The following is a 21,192-nucleotide window of genomic DNA, read 5'->3' as shown; positions in this document are numbered from 1 at the left end:
TCGTGCACATGAACCATTGCACACAAATGTGACTCCTGTTGCCATTTTGCCATTCTTCTACTTTCATTTTTGCCAGAAAAACAACAACCCAAGTTCATTATGAATGGCCAAATGTTTAATAGAGCTTGTGGGCCAAATTAGACTTGTAAATGGAGCATAAAGCTGGACAGTCTCACTTTAATTAGAAGAAAGAATGTGAATTGCCAATGAATGCAGACATTTAACTCTGTCCCCATGGAATCACCTAAAGGCCAAGCAAACACATTGCTTAGACCCCATGGGTTTGTAGCTTTGTAGAGTCCACATGAGATCCAGGCATCATGTTGGAGAAGTGACAAGTAGTCCATACTTTAATATTGAACCATAATAATAAACATTTTGTTAAATGAAAAACTATTTTTGACAGTGTCAGTCAAAACCAGCATGATTACTTTTGCAAAGGCAAAACTGTAGATCTTGTATAATTTTTTTTCCATTAGGTTCTGCAAGTACACGTTCGGCCATTCAGGAAAATTGCCGAAATACACGGTGACTTCGCCCCGCGTCCTAATTAGCATCATGCTCAATTCTATATGACAGAATAATGGCGTATATTAAAAAATAAGAGTGACAAGTACAGGACCTAGCAACTGACAGCAGCTGACAACATCATTATCACAAGGGACAAATACAGGACTATAACAATTCAATGATCCCGCCAGGTAAACAAGCACCATAGGAGCTAGCTAGAGAGCTAGCTAGCTAGGTGGAAAATCCAAGTCCGTAAAGTATAAACCCAGCTACAGTTTGACTTTAGCCCCAGGTTCTAGCTTCCTAGCTCCCTAGCTAGCTCCCATGGTGATCCTTTACCTGCTAGGGAGCTAGCTAGCTTGGTAGCATCAAGGGCTAAAGCCAAACTGTGGCAAAGTTTTACTTTCCGAACCTGGATTTGCCACCTCTGGTCACAACAATTGCATATTTAAATCCAGGTATAACAAAAACTTTACATAATTTCACACAAACAAAAGTTACTTTTGGGGAAATAAGCGCAATTTTTTATTAGAGATGACTCCTCCACATCGAGTAGATCCAGCTGACACTTATTTCGGATATCTGCAGACGCTAGGTTGATATTGTAGAAGACCTCACAATCCAGCCCCAGAAAACTGTGTGGCTCAGTAATTTACCTCTAATCTCCTCAAGTTCAATGATTCAGCAGTTCCGTAATTTGTGAAAACAACTCCATGATTTCATGACTTCTCACCCGACAAAGCTTTAAGGCAAGGCGCTTCTTGCCGCATCAACCAATCGTCATGTCGTAGCAAGAAGAGTTGGATAAATCAAACAACTGGAGGAAACAACCTTGGACATGAATTCTTGCATTATATGAAGCACTTTTACTTCAAGGTTAACTTTGAAACGTGGCAAGAATTTTCTTGGCTCTGTGCTTTTTACTGACAAATCAAAACTGGCAGTCTTTGTATTGCTCATACCACTTTACTGTTGACTATTTATCAGTGCACGGAAAAGTCATTGAGTTTTTGATGTGGCCTAGCCCCTGCTATTATATTCCTGTTGACATTCATTTCGTACATGATACTACAGTCTCCCCCATTTAGTGGTCAGCTCTGAATAATGCATATTAAGTAATGAGCTTCCCAAATGGATCAGTAGGCAGTCAGTTAGGCCACGCATAAAGCAATCAATTATTCGATCAATAACGCTCATTAGGCCATCTTATAGTTAAACTGCAAGTATGTCCCTCTGGTTGGAATAAATTATTTACCGTCCACAAAAGAAAGTGAGACGGCTGGTGCAGTTCACTGTCACCTTCTTTGATAGTTTGGGAATGGAAATCCAGATGTGTGGTATCACATTTGTTGTGTTATTATGTAAAATGAGTGCGTTCACTTTTAGTTCATTTAAAGTTCCTTTAATGCCCATAGTTTTTTTTTTAAACATGCGATTAATGACCGGCCCTTACTTGGAAAGTAGTCCAGTCGCAATGCAGCAGAAACGTCTACGTCAAAATTTAGCAGTAATACATTTAATAATAATGGACATATTTGTGGAGACTGCCATAAATTTATTCAGTCATGCGATTAACTACGATTAAAATTTTTAATCGCCTGTCGTCCCTAATATGATCTATTCCTAAATGTACAGTAGCAAGTTTAGCTGTTATTACAAGGCTGATTGAGCTTGTTTATTTTCAACCCCACTCGCTAACACAAACTGAATTCTTTACCATAGCAACAGTTGTGTTGTGGGCCAACACAACTTTTGATGCTAACATTGTGACATCTGCTTCATGCTACTTGTACCACTTCGAACTAGCGCCTGCTGCCAAAACACTCGAGCCACAATGCTAATGAGACGGAGCCAATGGAGATCAGAGTCCGGCGCCACCTTCACTGTATTCCCATGGGACCCTATAAGCAACAAAAGGGATCACAAAACTTCTTGTTTAGCCTCACTTAAATGTTGAGGAAAACATACCTGTGACTTGGCTTTCAAGTTGTGAACTCTCTAATACCAAACTCCTGGGATAAAAGCTATTAAATTGATTTAATTTTATTATCTGCTGTCACTATCTACCACCTAAAAACGGACTTAACAGTCGTCCCAATTCCCTGTTAATTGTCTTAAATCCCCTTCCTGCCTTGCTTCCTTTTTCCCTAATTGCATCCAGTTATTGGGAACAGGACCTGAATAGTGGTTGAGGTGTTAATTGGTTTGAGGGACTGCTAACAAAAGACACACTGGTGAATGGCAAGTTAGGAAGGTGCATGTGACCCTTAAAGAGCACAGCGTGGCATGAGTGCTATCGTGTCCTATTTATACATTAGGTGTTCTGGCTAAAACTGTTCATTAGATGCTCTGGAGAAACACAAACATTTGAAATCCCATTTATTTTGATCCCGTATTATACTTCGCAAACCCATTCTCTGGCAAATCAAAAGTTAATATCTATATTTTTTTAGTTACATAATTGAACAAGAACAGTATTTTGATGTTAAAATGTGTTAGGGTCAAAATACGCCTCACTGGTGAAGGTAAACATCTTGTGCTAATTGGCTGTACTCACCAAAAGCCCTCAGTCACACACTCATCTCTTGCCAATGACTCAGGGCTGTAAACATGACCACATATCTTAAGGGATGCTCCCATTTGGCATGCATGGTGTTGCGTTCCTTTAGGACCATTTACAGAGCCAATGAAAGATTTGAGATTACATGTGTATCTTGTTTTTAACTCATTCACTCCCTACCATTTTCACTAAAGAAACACTTTTTTACGTTTTACTGGATTTTGACTGATTTTGCAAGGCCTACAGAATATTGTGTTCTGTTGCTGTAAAACATGGAACCTGCCAAAAGAAAGACTAGAGTTTCTTCTTTCATCAGGAAAAAAAGTACATTTGTATCTGTTTTGCAGCAATTAGCATTATAATATAGCATTATTCACACACCTGTTGAAAACACGGGAGAAGAGCTTGTTGCAACATGGCCCTGGTTGATCTCTTATACCTTGCTGCCACCTGCTGGCCATTGCTTTAAGCGATCTTTTCAGGTCAGAGGCTGCATCAAAGCCTTCTGTATACGCTAGCATAAAAAAAATGTATAAATACGTTTTTGGGACCATGGCAAAATTTAATGTTTTTATACGTTTTTGGGAGCGAATTAGTTATTGACTTAAGAGTATAATTTGTTGTGTTACTTTGCTTGTAGCGCTAATGACTTGGATCTGTAATCACCTTTTATTCTTCCATGCTGAACAGCATCTTATGCAGCAGGCAGTCTAAAGGGTCTAAAGCTAATTTGTAACAAATCATTGCTCACAAGTCAAGGCATAAAACGAGATGAGCGATGACTCTTATCTTGAAAAACAATGTGTAAATTGGTGCAAAAGTCAATGTAGCACTGTATCACTCAATGTTTTACAGAGGACAACATTCAGAGTGTTGGGTTAAACACTTTTATTTGATGTCTTCAAAAATTGTTGGACAGGTTTACACACTCTTAGTGTCAGCGATCTAAATTTTTGTCAAGTGTCAAGGAGTCGGAAGCTGCTGTTTTGCTGTGGCGAAATCTGCTGATTTCGGTCCTTAAAGCTGTAGCTTACACATCTTCTGAAGGAGGAGATTAGGCTCTTGGGGGGATTTTTACATTGCACCTCAAGACACATCACATGCCAAGGCCTATTTTCTACGCAGATCAGCTGTCCACCTGCTAGAGGAGCTGGCATTTGGCTCCTGCTGAAGGCTTCACTTTCCAAAGGAGCCTTTGAGACCAGCTTAGGGGATTTGCATGTATGTTATAGCAGAGGATGGATCTCCAGCTGGTCTCGGCGTGGTGGGCCAACGGAGCAGGCAGCTGTTGCTTTGGCCAGCAAAGGTTTTCCTGCCTCTGTGTTGCATACAGATGGATTATGAATGAATATATTTCCACAACTGCTTGGACATCCCAACACTTACAGGCTGTAAATAAGTACAAACATTGGATCTATGAAAATCATCTGCCTTAGATGTAAACCAAACAAAGCATCGTTAATACTAACTGCTAGTATTGTATCTGAAGTTGTCATTAGTATAAAACATTTCATTATTTGGTGCATGGCGTTGGTAGTCTGCTTTAACCACTTCCTGTTTTAATGTTGGCAACTTATTAGCACTGCAGATGAACAGGAAGTTGAAGCATATCGAAAAAAGGAAATAGCAAATTTTTGCTATGGAAACAGGTTTTGCGAATAACCGCTGGCAATACCAGATACACGTTGCACGTTTTGACCAGATATTACGTCACACGTATGTTTATAGTCCCAAAGCAATGTCGGACGATAAAGTAAGGTCTGTTTGGGGGGGGGAACTATTTTTGGAATTAATAAAATAACCGGATATTAATTCTATTTTAGATGGAAAACAGCAAAGAAACGCTACAGTTTATCAATAATTCCAAAAGAAAACTCATACGACGTCATCGTACGGCGCAGTTGCTTCCTGGTCTTCTTCTTTTAAATTACTGGTGATTATTATTACTGGTTGGAATTACATCTCTATGGTGTATACCGCCACCTACAGCGGCGGAGTCCCCTCTCAATATTCACAAAAGAAAAACAGATGGTAACGGGAATAAGTTGCATGTCCGTTTTGCGCATTTTCAGTAAATTTTCTGAAAAAAATCTAAACAGTTGGATGGAAACCCGACTAGTGACGGACTGTGAGGTCCTCCGGTATTTAACCTGGCTCGTGGCAATTGCACTGACGGACGAACACCATCAACTAAATGGCCGTCCGTCAATGACGAACTGACGCACTTTGCAGTATTGACGGAATGCCTACCTCTGGTAATTTTTTGCTTCCCGTTATTATAGATATAGATTATGAAGGACTTTCTTCATATATGGTAACTGATCCGTTCAAGTAGAAAAGTGGCACTAGTGTATAAAATTGCCAGAGAAACCCTGCGAAAAAGAGACCGGAAAGTTTTGTTAGTGAGTGTGATAGAAGGAGAGTTTGCATGAATTCTCAGATTGTAGACCTTGAAGAGGTACAGATCCTTTTCAACTCCTTGACACCGGGATCCATCAGCTGATTTGCATGCATGCCATCATTTGTAAGACGACATTGAGCTCCCAGCTATCTTGTGAAGTGCAGATCTGTGTTTTACCGCTACATCTCTCGCTCCTTATTTCTCCCATCCTCCTATGGCTAAACTCTCTTTGGTGTTAACGCGTAATCCTCTGAGTTTTGTGCAGAAACGCTTTGGAGAACTTTCTGTATGCCCTCAGCTCTGCAAAAGTTTGTGTTGTTTATGAAAGTGAACGATGCCTCCAGGCAACTCTTACGTCTATTTGATGAGTGCCAGGTCAAAGTTTTGACGCTTAATATCTGAGATGACCTTGTAGACAATTTTTTTGATGCGTCAAATAACTTCAAATAATTATGGTGTCTTTTGATGTCTTCTCTTGACACACGAATGGAAAACATGCCACTTAAAATTTGCTCACAACACAGTGACTTCTATCTTAAAGTGGGTCTCCGGTTGCTAACTCAGGGACGTGCATTGAACGTAGTACGAGGGCACAATCAGGTAGGCACAAGCGAAGGCTGTGTTTCAGGGGATGACATAACTTTTACTTGGACAAACTTAGAAAGAGGAAAATATCGCAATAATAGTCACACTTATCGCCCTCCGACAACCTTCACCACCTTTCCTCATAACTCAAAGCAAGTTCTGCATTTAAAACCACACTTTACTCCCATCTTTAACCATCCAAGCCAGCTCAATCCAGATGAGAGCTCTGCCCAACCCAGCACAACTTTCCAAGTTTAGGACAAGGGGAAATTGCGAGGCAACTCCTGCCATCTGTTTTATTTGGAACCTGAGCCATGTCAAGCTGTGCAGGGGCAGGTACAGAAGAAGAAAGGGTCCACTATACCTTCATATGGCCATAAGACCATAGGGGTTTCTCACTGACATATTTGGCCATGTCAAACCATAACCTACTCGGCTGCTTGCATTTCTATTAACATTGTAATTGCACTCAGTCGTGCCCGGATTGAAGGCTTTCTGGAGTGGGGCCAAAGTGCACCTGACCTTCTGTGATGACAGCTTGCCAACATCAGCAAACCTTTAAGTTGCTTACATCGCTACCTCAAACAAGTCTTTGTTGAAAGAAACCAGAGAGAAAAAAAACACTTAAATGTCTCACTATGATTTTCACATTTTATCTGAATCAAAATTTCCCGTGTTTCGTACTTTACAACCTAAGCGTTTTCAATAACAAACATGTTGAGGTGGAGGAAACACTTGAATCACTTGTTCGAAGCTGATAAATGTGAGAAACATTGAGGCAGACTTTGCTACTTCCTTTGGCACAGATTTATTTGTTTTTGCTGCGGTCATTATAGCTATTGATGGCCACTTGGAAAAATAGTCAAACTGCCCAAATGCCTCAACACCAGGAATAACGAAGCATATATCTACAACCAATTAGTCTATCTTTGTATATCTGACTACCACACAGTGTCCTTCCAAACATAAATATTGTTCCTTGTTATGCAAGAGACCCAGTCATGGGAAACCTCTGACCTCTAAGCAATGTCAACCTCCCCCTCCAAGGTCACTAACCGGTCCCCTTGCCACTCGCTAACTATCTCCACTAGTGTGACATCTTCATCTATCACAGCCTTGATAAGGGGTATCTTTAATTACACCCTTTTCCACAAGTGGATCTGTATCTTTTTTCATCCTCTCCATAACAGACTCCCATCCATCCATCCCTCCCTCCCAGAAAATGCTATAGCGTGTCCCCGTCCCAATGCTTGCGACTCAGTAAGTCGATCCAACAGGAAATCAATAGCAAAGTCTAATGCTGAATAATTGAGGTTATGGGAGTTCAGCAGCACTCCCTAGACGTACTCCCCCTTCTTGTCCTGTAGTCTCCTATAATGTACAGGGTGGGGAGCACTGTCTCCCCACATCCCGTCCTTTATGAGGGTTGTATGGATACACTTGTTTTAGTTATTCATGATTCATGCACTGCAGTCCTCCGCCAAGTCCGCTCAAATATAGTCGTCATGCACAAATTTATATCCTGTTTCATCCAAGAGTGCTTTCATATGACATAATTGTACGCAATTATATACAAGCACACAAAAGCCTCATCAACCCATCAATTTAATGACTTATACTAGATTCTATCTGTCTCCTGATGTGGAAGAATGTACAGAGCATAGTGTTGTGTTCACTAGAGGGCACAAGCTGCCTTCAAAACACACAGAACTGGTGTTAAGAAAGTGCCCTAGTCAAAGATGCAGTAATGAGCCATCCATCCATCCATCCATTTTGTATCCTGAAACTGACTGACTTAGGGCAAAGGGTGAAGGGTACCCAGGGCAGAATCACAGGGCACAACTTTAGAGTCTTGACTTACGTGCTTTTGGACTGTGGGAGGAAACTGCAATACCTGGAGAAAACACAATTAAATGACTCATGCCAGATAGTGTATCTGCCTCCGAGTATGGGAGAATGGGAGAAGTTGATATTGCCACATGTCTTCAAAGCATCAGGTCTAATTTTTATTTCCACCTCCCAATTCTCTATCTGGTATTCTCTAATGTACAGGCGTAGCTTTTGTAGTCTAAACTCATACCCAAATACAGTCTCAGAAATAACAGCATGAAAAGTGGCTGTGAATATTCGGCCCACAGTGAACGCACAGCTACAGTACATGAATCATAACTTTTATGGTTGCGGAAAAAGTACATGTACGTTCCCAAACTGTCAAGGGTCCTAAAACGTACCCCTGAGTGTTCCCCCCAGTTACAAACAGTCATATGTCTATCGGCACACTCGTACTTTTTTGAAGCCATAAGATCTTAAGCCACAGTTTCCACCCACAAGAGCAAGCACTCCTTCCCTCCTCATTGTCTCCTCTCCCTCCAGGCCAAGACCACTCAGACCTGCAGATGGCAGATTAAGACAGTAATGTCCCTACTGTCTAGTTACGTGCATGCTGGTCTCAGAGCGAGCACGTTTGTGAGGCAGGATCTTTTAAAGCCACTTTGCTGTCTCCGACTGGGTGACTGGCACACTTTGCTTTTTTTTTTTGGGGTGGATGTATCAGAGGTTCACCAAGTGGCCATCTACAGAGCGAATGGCTAAGCCAAGCATCTCAGTGGATGTGTAAGTGACTGGGCAATTTAAAAACTTGGGGTAGGCAGGGAGAACGACGGACTTCCTAAACGGCTCAGTAGCTTGGAGTGTGAAATTACTCATTAGCCGGCTGCCTAGGTGATTTACTTACTGACTGAATAGTCGGGAGGTGGTCGGCTCACCTGACAGACTGGCAAGATGGCTGTGTTGGAGGCAAAAAAACTCTGTGAAAATACAGGCCAGGAAATAGGCTTTTATTACCGTGTTTTACGAATTTAAAGCTCTTTTTAAGTTAATTTCCCATTGTAATCACACCATTTTAAAGTTATTTAAAGTTGTGTTGTTGCTACCTCAAGCAAAGGACGTCCGTCGAGCAGATCTGCTCGCCATCAGGCGCGTCACATTTCCGTGTTTAAGTTTGAATTATCTCCGCTCTGCCGTCCATCAGCGGAAACACGAAATATTGGTTCTGGCTCTTCCGGGTCATGCAAATATGTTTTTTTTTTTTAATTGCTGTACAAAGTTTTTTGATGTAAATATCGAATTTAACAGTGAAATCTGACTTCAGTCGTAATTATATACATCGCCAGCGTAGGAACGGAACTCGGCCATAACTCCAGGACTCCCTATAGTTTGTTTGTCACTAACAAGCCAGTTGCAGAACCACATCACTCGGTGTGCGACCAGCCTTAGAGCCACTAACAGATGGCTGACAAAACGACATAAGGTCAGTGTCACTCTACAGTAAACTTTTGCATAGTTTACTGACAGTTGCTATGAAACTCTTCATAGAGTGTGTTGAGTTATCCTCTTTTCCTATAGTTCATAAATAACATACAATGATAAATAATTTTTCAATATTTAATTTGCATTTGTTTTGTAGGCGTCAAACACTCTAGGGTATTCGTTTTCATCTTTCGTCGTTTAGTCCCAAGCTGAAAGCACTATTTGCATATTTAGCAGAGTGTGCACATGTGCTGCCTCTGTTGTCGCTACATGGCTTGGGGCTATCAGAAGCTAACTTGAGGCCATCCCAGTGATTGCATAGGACACCTGCTGAGTTGTTTTTCAACAATATGCACATTAACACCATAAAGGCAAAAATAATTCCTCTGTGCCATATTAGAACTGAGTTTTAATGTTGGTTGAAGGGTTGATCTTTTTTGAAAGTTGCTGTGGTTTGGAATGGAAGATTGAAGGACATTTCCCTCTGAAAGGCAATGGCTTGAATACTAGTTTTTCCATACGTGACGGGGGAATAGGCCAATATAGTGTTGTCAGAGGAATACTAATCCAAACACTATAATTCTTGTGCTTTTGTGTATATTTATTTTTGGGTCAGTGCCTGTGCTCCCATACATGCTTGCGTTTGTCCGCATTGCCTCAAGAGAGACTACCTGGCTGTTGCTTTGCATGTGAATCAGGACTCGCTACGACAAATGTTATTAGAGTGAGTGCATAGGGTAGATGGAGGCAGACTTGGGAGTACTGCTAGCCTCAAGTATTGATTATTTTATTAAGAGAATTTTGAGGGTGTGACATCTCAAGGTGATTTCAACTAGTGGTTTTGAGAGAAGTGTATATAAAAACGGGCTTTTATGAAAGAGGATTAGGGCCAGTGAAGCCAGAAAAAAATTCTAACTTCAATTTCAGAATTCAGATTTTAAAATTTGAATTCTCACTTTATTCTCAGAATTCTTGCTTTAAAGTCTAAATTCTGATTTTAAGAATTCTGATTTTAAAGTGAGAATGCTGATTTTAAAGTCAGAATTCTGAGAATAAAGTCAACATTCTGAGATTAAAGTCAGAATGTTCGTTTTTTCTGACTTAAAAGTCAGAATTCTGTGGTTAAAGTGAGAATTCTGGAAATAAAGTCAGAATTCTCATTTAAATTTTTCCCTTTAGTCAGAATTCTGAGAATAAATTGTGAATCCTGCCTGTTTTTCTCTCTCTCTCTCTTCCCTTAGGTTTTGAATTTAAACCCTGTCAAATAAAAAAGTTCAGTCATTTGATTATTTTGCTGTACCTGTGAGAATGTGTTCTGTATGCACTATTAAAATTTTTCCGTAATTTCATGTCTTGCTAAGAACTACCCTTGCATCAGCCCTGTGTGGCAATCTCTGAAATATGCATATGTTTCTGAGGCATGGTGGGGTTACCATTCCAAGCTTATTTGATATGCGAGTAATGGCAGGCCAGAGTGCTCGACACTTATTCTCTGAATATTTGATGGCCTTAATGAGCAGGAAAAATACAGGAGTAAGCACTTTGCTGGTTTGCTCCAACTTGCATGTGTGAGGAATAAAAGACAGAAGGAAAGCATGAAATATTGAAAAGGGTGATAACGTCGTAGCCAGGAAGAGGACGATGACACGTCCACTTTGATGTTTCTTAAGGTCATGACATTCCAGTTGAAAATATGACAGGTCACAACAATCAAACACGTGATTAGGATGGAATCGTTGAAGGACCCACATGATGGTTGGCCTGTGGAAGTGGTAAATGTGTGGATAGAGTGCAGTTGAGGTAATGGCAGATCATAGCCATTACTCAACATTTTGAGCCCTTGGAGCTTCTGGTGGAATGATTCACCGTTTCTACCTTTACTGTACTCGTAATAACCTTGTACCCCTGATACCGCTGCAATAAAATAATGAAAAATGATTGGCATGGTAGATGAAACTTGGACTGTTTGTTTGCTCCACGGTATGTGCCTTCCTTGTTCTTTTTGTGGGAATAGTATTTTTATTCTCCACGCTCTTTTGCCGTGAAACAAATCCCACACAATGCTTCCGATATACACCATTCACATTACTTATAATATTCACACGATTTAACGGTAAATATCAACTTTTCCCCATTCATTTTCAATGGGACTGACATTGAACTTTTTCGAAGTACCACTTTCCACGCTCACTTCCATACATACAACTGATCATCATCATTGCCATGCGTCTGATACTGCTCGGTGGCGCAGTTGGTAAAGTGCATTGTCCAGTAACCAGGAGGTTGCAGGTTCAAACTCCGACTGTACATTGCAAATATATACATGGCTATTATGCTTAGTGATATACATGTATAACAACTGACTCAGTAAATGGATTATAATTTCACTAAATGATTTAAGCACATGCTAATAGCATTCAGGTTTTCAGCATCCCTACGCAATTTCTGCAGAAATTGCACTTCGTTTCCTAAAACAATTTAATTAGAAACAACACTTCTTAAGCAAGACTGTACAGTTCAATGCACAATTTCTGTTTATCTTTGTTAAAGGTTATGTAGACCCCAAATAATCCATCCTACTGTATTACATTTTGACAAGGGAACTTACGTTATTGAGCGATATGGTACCTAAAGGCTAGAGCTAGCTTGAGTGGATGTATAGCCACTTCCACAATTAATTACTGGTAAAATGTGCAACAGAGACGTAAGAGTAGAGCACCGATTAGTTTGCTTAATTTACCGTAACTGGACATCACTTTATCGGGAGTACACATTCAGACAGTATGCATAATCACATAATTAGCTGCATGGCAAAGTCAGCTCAACAGTGACAATTGATTTCTACACAAACAAGCGTGGTTATTGAGTTTGGGGTGTTGAACTTGACACTCTCTAAAACGCATGCACGCACGCACACACGCATGCTTACCAGAATAGTAAGGGTCTGATGTAGCTTTTCTTTTTCTCATGTGCTCTGTGGTGGGGAAAAGTTAGCCTAAGCTGAAAATTCTGGCTGATATAATGTGGCTTTAGATGCAAAGTTAGGGCACATTATTGTACAATAATCTAGTAAAAATGTTGTTTGAAATGCTTTACACAATACTGATTTGCTTTCGTATCCATGCCGGGTCAGTAGTTGGTGATGTTCCTTAGCTAGTGGTGCTAATCTTCGAGCGTTGATCGTGATTACAAATAGCACGTTGTTAATGCAATAGCCTTCGTAGTTTTTTTATTTTAAAGATAGCCCTCGTAGCACGTGTTGGCTTGACGGCTAGCTTGACTTGTGTTCTCAACCTTTCATCTGGCCGTTTTTTTATTTCCCAAAATCATGTTTAATCACTAATTAAGGATGCATATAAATTACGCTGTCACTGTCACTTGGTCTCTACCGTTAGCGACTAGCACCTAGCAATGAGTGCTCAGCTGGCTCCTTTTAAACTTGTCCGACGGCTGTGATTTTGCTTTCTTCCTTTTCTTTACCAATAATGTGGATCCGATCTAAATCGTGATAAAACAAAAAAAAAAACCTGTTCCAACACTACCGCACCTAGCCAGTGCAAGACATACAAACAAACCACTTCTACTTCGGGTAATTATTAGGAAAATTATTCTGAATTGTAGGCCCTTTGTTGGCGGTTTAGAATTTGACATGAATTGACATGACACAATAAGTAATGAGAGTCCACTGGTTGGGGCTGCAGGAAAAGAGCATGATAATCACAATTACAATCACATCTTTGTGGTTCACAATTGTTGTTTCGGTTCAAATATACTCACTCATGCTTATACTGAACAGTTAACATGCATGTCCTTTATTTTCATGGATGGCTGTTTTCACCGTGGATGTTCTCCAAAACTTTCGTTATCCAATTTTTGCAATTTCAGGCTTCAAGATTTGTTTTCATCGTCTTGTCATTCACTATATCTTCTCAATGTGAGGGTGGAGAGGACAAGCTTCCTGCTGGGTGATTTATGTCAGCCGTCCTTTCCACTTTCCTGTGAAAAAAAACAAAAAGCTGTCACGCCGGATATGGATCTAGCTTTGCATCATCTTAGCGCAGGTGTTACGCATCTCTTGTGGCACTGGTCGCTCTGCCTGTGACTGCTAATAACCTCACTTGTCTTGTTTTTTCATGGCATCACTGAGTGAGCGCTTGGGACAACTGTTTTGTAATGTTGCCAATCCTAATACCGGCGCTCTGCGGCAGATCAGAGGGTTTTGGAGGTGGCGGGATGTCTTTGGTGAACAAGTAAGGCTCGCGAGGCAAGAGAAGGCGCAATGCAGCCAGAGGTTGTCAAAACAGCTCCCCGTCTCCTCCTCAGCTGCTTCCCATCCATCTCACGCTTGTCCCGTCTTTGCTGCCAAAAGTGGGAACCAGATCAAACGCGGCCAACATGAAAGGCAACCCTGACATTCTTTTTTTCCTCTTCGCATCTTCCTGCTCTCATTGTGATCGAATTGGAAACGTTGGAAGCCAAGTTTCACCTGTCGGCTGCAGAAAATGCCTTCCTATGTTCTGCGTCATCTTAACCCTTGATCTTTATTGTCTCCCGCCAGTTTGTTGCTCTCGTAACCCAGGTAGATCGGCTGACTGACAACTGTTGTGACAGTTTCTAGACATGGTATAGTTGGACATGGTATAGTTCCATTCTCCATCGCACGGTTCACTTTGGAATTTTAAACCATATACTGGGTAGTTATTTCACCCTCAAGTTTTGTGTAACGTCATACTACTGTCATAGGGGAAATGAGTGGTTGATGGATGGTGGACCCAAATGCAAGGAAGCAAGGCAGTGAGACATGAATGAAGTGCAATATGTGGCTTTAATGAAAAACAGGAAAAATAGGTGAACAGACAACCATGACTGGATGGGCGCGGACAGGACGTAACTGGACCGATCGTGGCAACTGGACAGGACAACGTGACTTACAGTGACAGGACGTGACGAGACTGGAACAAGCGTGATGTGACAGGACCTGACTTGTCTTGATTTGACTAGTTGTGGTGTGGGTATGACTTGGCTGTGGCTGTGGCAATGGTTTGGCTATGGTTGTGACAAAGACTTGGCTGTGGCTGTGACAAACACACACGAACTTCCACACGTAACCTAGACAAGGCACCCACACCGACTGAACAAACACAACAGACTAAATGCAAAAACACTAATGAGACACACCTGGGGAAGGGAAGACACACACAGGTGGACGTGGTAAGACATAACGAGACAAAAACACCAACCACAGACAAAAACAACAAGAACACCCATAACAAAAAAAACAACAACCCCCACAGAACCGAAACATCACAACGACCTTGACATTGAAATAAACAGAGAATGGAGGACATAAATCAAAACATTTCAACAAGAAACATCACAAAAATGCTTTATTCAATTCCTCTTGTTGATGACAGTGTTAATGGTTAAAAGGAAAACAAGTATTGTATCTGGTTGGGGATAGAGGTTATATAAGTACAGTATTTCATGCACTTCTCTACTGAAACGGTTTTAAAGCACCGTTTATCTAGAGCCTGAAAAAAAATCTTTCCTCATTGTATTTACTCTCAAATTGTTTACAATTGTCCCTTCCTACCTCGCTCCCAACCTCTGCTTTGAAAAGTTGCTCCTGTCATGCTACTTGACAATTAGCCATGCTGCTCCCATTTGTGTCACACAAAATGTTTGCCTCCGTCTGAAAAAACAATAATCCATTTTAGCGCTTTCTCTACAGAGCCAAGCAAAGAAAAACATAAATGCGCAAATGAAATGTGAAATTGTCTAATTTCAAAACTGTCTGTGACCAATTCTCAAAGAGAGGGAAAACATTTCTGTGAAGACTTTCATCATGAAGCTGCATGAGGGCTGACCCTTCAACAGCTTCATTTTTGCCTCTGGCCATCAGTGCCCTCTTCTCCGAGGCTCAGAAAGAGTTGGAGCGAGGCCTGGAAAATCTGACTTTTAGGTACTTTGAAAGACCCAGTAACTAAAATATACAGATGTTGACTAATCATACGCTAATCATATATTTGCCACTAATTGCTCCACCACGTCTCAAATGACATACTTTTGCAAACACGTTTAGAAGTTGCTGATACTTTTATTAAAAATGCGACTTTGCAAAGATAGCTAAAATGGAGCTCACTAGAGCACAGGCCTCCAGCTAGGCTGAACAATCCGGAACAGATCTGAATGGAAAATCATTCTTTGGCAGGTGATGCACTCTAAAAACTGTTGGGTCAAAAATAACCTAAATTGGTGACCGACCCAACATTTTAGTTTATTAATTTCAATCAAAAAGTTGGTTCAAATAAATAACCCACCAAATAATTTATTTATTTATTTCAACAAAATTTTGGGGGGACTGACCCAACATTTTGGGTGGTGCATAAAAAAGAAAAAAGTGGGTAAAAAATAACCCAAAGTGGGTCAAAAAGTAACCGACACTTCTTTTTTTTTTCAAAACAAAAATTTGGAGGGACTGACCCAACATTGTTGTGCATGAAAACAAAAAATTGGGTCAAAAAGGATCCGATCCAACAAACCAAAAAGTATATATATAGATATTTTTAATGAAATCGACCTAACATTTTGGGTTATGCATGTAAACCAAAAAGTTGGGTCAAAAGAATAACCCAAAACCCAATGTTTTGGGTTGTTTTGTGTGCTATTCATTAGACCAATTTTTTGGTTAATATGATTAACCCAAGCACTTGGGTCGGTCCCTTTTTGACCCAAATTGGGTTATTTTTGACCCAACTAGTTTTAGACTGTACGGTTCCACTCCAGTCGTGTAAGTGGCAGTAACTCGGGTCAATTTGGGCTCTATTTTTGTGAGCAGTGCAAATCTGGCGTGAGATGCGGTCTAAATCTGCGTTTTGGTATTTTTACAGACTTGTGCAAGCACTGTGGCATGTTAAAAAAAAGTCAATTGAAGCAGTTCCTCTCATTCCCTTTAAGTCCGTTCCGTTCCGTCTTCAATTCGGGTCGGGTCGGGTCGCGGGGGCAGCAGCTTTAGCAGGGAAGCCCAGACTTCCCTCTCCCCAGCCACTTCAGCCAGCTCCTCCGACGGGATCCCAAGGCGTTCCCAGGCCAGCCGAGAGACGTAGTCTCTCCAGCGTGTCCTGGGTCGTCCCCGGGGCCTCCCGCCGGTAGGACATGCCAGAAGGCATCCGAACCAGATGCCCGAGCCACCTCAACTGGTTCCTGGTTCCCTTTAAGTCCCACACATTAAAGGTAGGAAGACACTGATTTCCTTGAAGGAGTCGTAGGGTTCAATCACCTGACATACGTAAGGATTGGATCTGCAAGCTTACCTCTACGATATAAACTTGATCAGGAAGATCACAGATTTGTGAAGTGGTTAATAGAAGCCCACCTTCCACCCACTTTTTACACACGCGGTAGTTAATAATGCTTACTTTTGACACAGAGATGTATAAATTAAATTAAATGTTATATAAAACCTTTTGTTTCAAAAACTGAAGTCAAAGTAGGTACATTCAGAATGTACTAAAAAGTGAAGTTCGCCACTATACTATCAACAGTCTTTATCGTGTCTTTAAATGGACAGCTGGCAGGCAGGGAACTCATTGAGTTGCTAAATACTCCCAGGAACGTATGAATAAGAGGCCTGATTACTTTGTCGCTAATTATTCATTTGCTCATCACATTCACTTTGGACAGTGAAAATACCTCTGGGGACATCTCTCTCTCTCTCTCTCTCTCTCTCTCTCTCTCTCTCTCTCTCTCTCTCTCTCTCTCTCTCTCGCTCTCTCTCTCCCTCTCTGTCTATCTCTTTGTTGTTTGGTGTTACCTTAACATCTTCACACAGCTGTCCTTGTCATCATTTTCATAAAGGGTTGCTGATTGCTATTCTGTGGTCTGATTAATGATGCAAAGTTTTTGGTGCATTGTTTCCTGTTTTTGGTCCAACATTGATAACTCACAGTTGTCCAAAACGTTTTTACACGATTTTAACACACGTACAGCTTTGGGCATTTCTGTTCTGACGAGTGCACTTTCAGTGGAGTACCTTGTCGATCCTCTCTGATAGTTTATTTGATACACTGAGCAAAACTGAAATACTAGTGATGGAAATACAGCGTGATGAAAGTGGAGAGGGTGATTCGGTCAATCGTGTGCAGGTGTCACACACGCACACACATGAGCATTGTCATTCAAACCCCAAAACGTATTAATACGTTTTTTAAATACTTTTTTCCTTCACTCCCAAAAACACATTTATATTTATAAGTTTTTTGTTTTTTTGTAGAATAGAAGACTTTGATGCAGCTTCTGACATGAAGAGGTTGCTTAAAGCAATGGCAGTTATTACAAAAAACGGCCAGCAGGTGACAGCACAGTATAAGAGATCATTCAGGGCCATGTTGCCACAAACTCTCTCAACACGTTTGTGAATAATGATGAAACTTAGCTATATTCTAATGCGAATTGCTGCAAAACGAAAACAGATAAAAATATACTTGTTTTTCCTGATGAAAGAAGACACTCCATGTTTTTACAGCAATAGAATAGAATATTATGTGGGCCTTGGTAAATCAGTCAAAATCCAGTAACACAGCCGGGAGCGAAGGGGGTTGCTCCAGTGAAAATGGCTGGAATGAGTGAATGAGTTAATGACAAAGAAAATCATGGTGGTAAAAGTCACATTTAGCGTGTTATTTTTCATAGAACGCCGAACTGAAAATGTGCGGTATAGCAAAACTGCTGTTTTTTTTTTAAACTGTCAAAAAATACACTTTGCTACTTTTGAGAACAAGAGATAGATCAGCATTTGTTGTTCTCTTGTTCGGCTTTTAGATTTGCAGTTTGTATTTAAGATTTTTATAATTTTAGTATAAGATTAGGAAACATTTTGGACAGATTAGACCTTCTTCCGCATTCAGCAGCAAAGGCTCTAAAGCAGTGTACTCGCTCTTTCTGGCATCCAATAAATAGTGGTTTTCTGGATGTAATTATCAGTGGATCGGGCTTTTACTGTACGCTCTTCTGTAGTCCGTTTTGCCAATTTATAATATTATCGCGTCAATATTTTTGTGTGTGTGCTAAAAATAGACTTTATTTCTCTTAACAGTTGGTGGCCGTATATGAAGAGCAAGATCCTCACAACGGAGGTGACGGTACCAGCGCCAGCTCCACAGGCACTCAGAGTCCCGAGCCATTTGCTGGCGAGCTGAGGTCAACATCAGAAATCCAGCCCTACCAAGCCAACAGCGAGATTGAGGTCACCCCATCTGCTTTGAGATCAAGTGAGTTTTAAGCACAATTAGCTCATGAACTTGTGTTATAAGATTGAAACAAAGCATAGCGGAAAGACTTCTGTGCTTCCATTCAGCTTGATATATTTGTTGTAAATCTTGCTGCTGGAAAGTGTTGTAAACAAATGAAGAAATATGTATTTTTGAATCAATCCGGCTGTCAGGATGGATGTCAGTTCATAACAAAAAAAAAAAAATCAAAACTCCATCCAAACAAGGAAAGGGGAATCAATTGTTAGACTTGACATTCTGCAGCCGTACCATGCCGAGCCAACTGTCTGTCAAGGGAATGCCAATGTGCTGACTCCAACCGACAAGCAAAACCCAGACAAAGAAAAGGAACCGAGACACTGTCTTGCTGTTTGGTCATGCGCAAATCTCAGCGCACGTGCCCGGCAAAGGTGGACATGCAGGTAAACCCAAAACGCCACCCCAAGTCATCCACTCAGACGCCGCTCATGCACACGTGTTGACGTTGCGTGAAGTGGAACCAGTAGGCTGATGCTCGGCTGTCTTCAACTTCAAAGCTCATCCATGACCAGAACTCACATAAAAGCACCCGCACTATTGTAAAAGTTCATTTGCAATCTGTCTGCAGTAAAGATTTATGGAAACTTTTGGTGAGAGTAGTTCAAGGCCTTGGACAGTAAGGAACGCATTTTAGTTTGAAGAAGTCTGCTTCAGTCCATTAGCAATGAACTGATAGGCATCTGTTCATGAATCAGGGTTTTATTTCTTGGGTAATTTTTTGACAGATATCAGCATCGGCCATTTTGAAGAATCATACGCCCAATAATAGATCAATTTTAAAAAGTGTTACCTTCAGGACACTTATTATTTACATTTTCAGAGATGCTGCTGGCCCTGCAACTTCTGTTTTTGTTTGAAATTTAAATGTTACTTCTGTACTTCGGATATTTTGAAATTTTGGAAAACTTTATTTACTGTTGAAAAAAGTTTTTATTAACTTTTTAAAACATGCTACTGGCCCTGGGAGATCCCTGAACTTTTTATTAGATTTTTAAAACAAAGATGTCTATTGACAGTTTTTTTTTTTTTTTACTCCAATATTTAACGAACCCTAAAGGTTGCTCGATAAACATATTCTTAAAAAAATCAAACATTTAAAGAGCTGGAGTTTGTATTTTTTCAAATTTTGATGCCAATATTTTCCCTTTTGGAAAAGGAATATCGGCTCCAAATATCGGTTATCGGCGTCCTTGACTACTAATAATCGTCAACGGCCGTGAAAACACCATATCGGTCTATCTCTATTGAAAGTACAGGATGACTGAAACTGTATACATAATTCAATTATTTTGTGGCGATATCACTGATACCATTAGATTAATCGATTATGAAATTAATCGGCTATAACTATTTTCATAATCGAGTAATAGTTTGGAGCCATTTTTTTTTATTTAAAATTGTCAAAATCCTCTGTTAGAGCATATCAACAGTAATTGTTCACTGATTTCTGTAGTCCTTCATAAAAGAAGACTGATTATCTTCTGTGTTTAATCAAAATAAGACATTTGCAAAAATCTGTTTTTATGTTGGAAAACAATGACTGAACCGGTAACATAGCACATCAACACCCTTTTTTAAATACTATAACAAATATGAAATATGAAATACGAAATAAACACTAATCACTGGTTAATAAACAATAATTAGGTGGAAAAAATATTTTGTAATACAATTCAATGCAAAATTTAAATTAATTTGATTAGTCGATTAATCAATTGAATAATTGATTAGATTAATCGATTCTAAAACTATTCAATAGTGACAGCACTGAGTTCTAATGACAATTCCAGAACTACCTCAAGGTCCAGGGGTGTTGTGATTCAATATTGGCGAGTAAGAGAAACAACAAAGAAACAAGCAACCTTCACTCCTGAGTTGTCGTTGAGCAAACTGGCAGTGAAATTGCTTATCAGAAATCAAAGTATGGCAGCGCTGAGGCAGGGAGGCTATTTATAATCATCTTTTGGAGCCACATTGATTGATTTCCCCATTGACGACTCCCAACTAATGCCTTCCTTGTTTTGTCTTTCCAAAACCTTGGGGCCTATTTTCAGACGTGCAAGCGTGCTGCGTAGGTCAGACTTTTAATAACTAGACTGAACTAAATTCCAATAAGGAACACAATGTTTCTTCCTCGATATTATATCACACTAAGGCATGCTGAAATTCAGTAACTTCAGTAAAGTCCACTGTCCAGCCCTGACAGGAGTGGTGTGCGGGCATTAAATGGATTGAATGCGTGTCTGAGCCTCTCCCAGCGGATTTTGAGTGACTTCCAAAGGCACTGATTGCCCATTATAGATAAAGTACCAGGTTTAGGTTTTGGAACCACATGCTGCTCGGTCTGATAGCAGCTACTGATACCAATCTCTGTCATCTGCCTTCTTGCTTTATCTGTTTCCTCGGTCCAGAACCACCTCCGCAATCTCTCACTCCACCAATGAGCTGGTGATGCAGATCATTCTTTAGGTTTTGATCTGCGGGGAATCAGGAAGTTGAAAACCTGGACGGTAGGCCAG

At 40.5% G+C, this 21,192-nt stretch overlaps 1 protein-coding gene across 1 annotated transcript in view; it reads left to right on the top strand.

The window, feature by feature from the left end:
* Window positions 1–21,192, top strand: part of LOC147155715 (partitioning defective 3 homolog) — a 262,547-nt gene that overhangs the window by 60,334 nt on the left and 181,021 nt on the right. Inside the window, exon 3 of the mRNA XM_086065957.1 lies at window positions 18,460–18,634. Within this exon, the coding sequence (XP_085922083.1) occupies window positions 18,460–18,634 (175 nt within the window). The remainder of the gene's footprint in view (window positions 1–18,459; window positions 18,635–21,192) is intronic.

The sequence above is a fragment of the Leptonotus elevatus genome, chromosome 21 (assembly GCF_054856555.1).
Source record: "Leptonotus elevatus isolate MCC_2025b chromosome 21, RoL_Lele_1.0, whole genome shotgun sequence".
NCBI classification, from domain to species: Eukaryota; Metazoa; Chordata; class Actinopteri; order Syngnathiformes; family Syngnathidae; genus Leptonotus; species Leptonotus elevatus.
The sequence above is the reverse complement of the archived record's forward strand: the minus strand, read 5'-3'. Positions and strand labels throughout refer to the sequence as shown.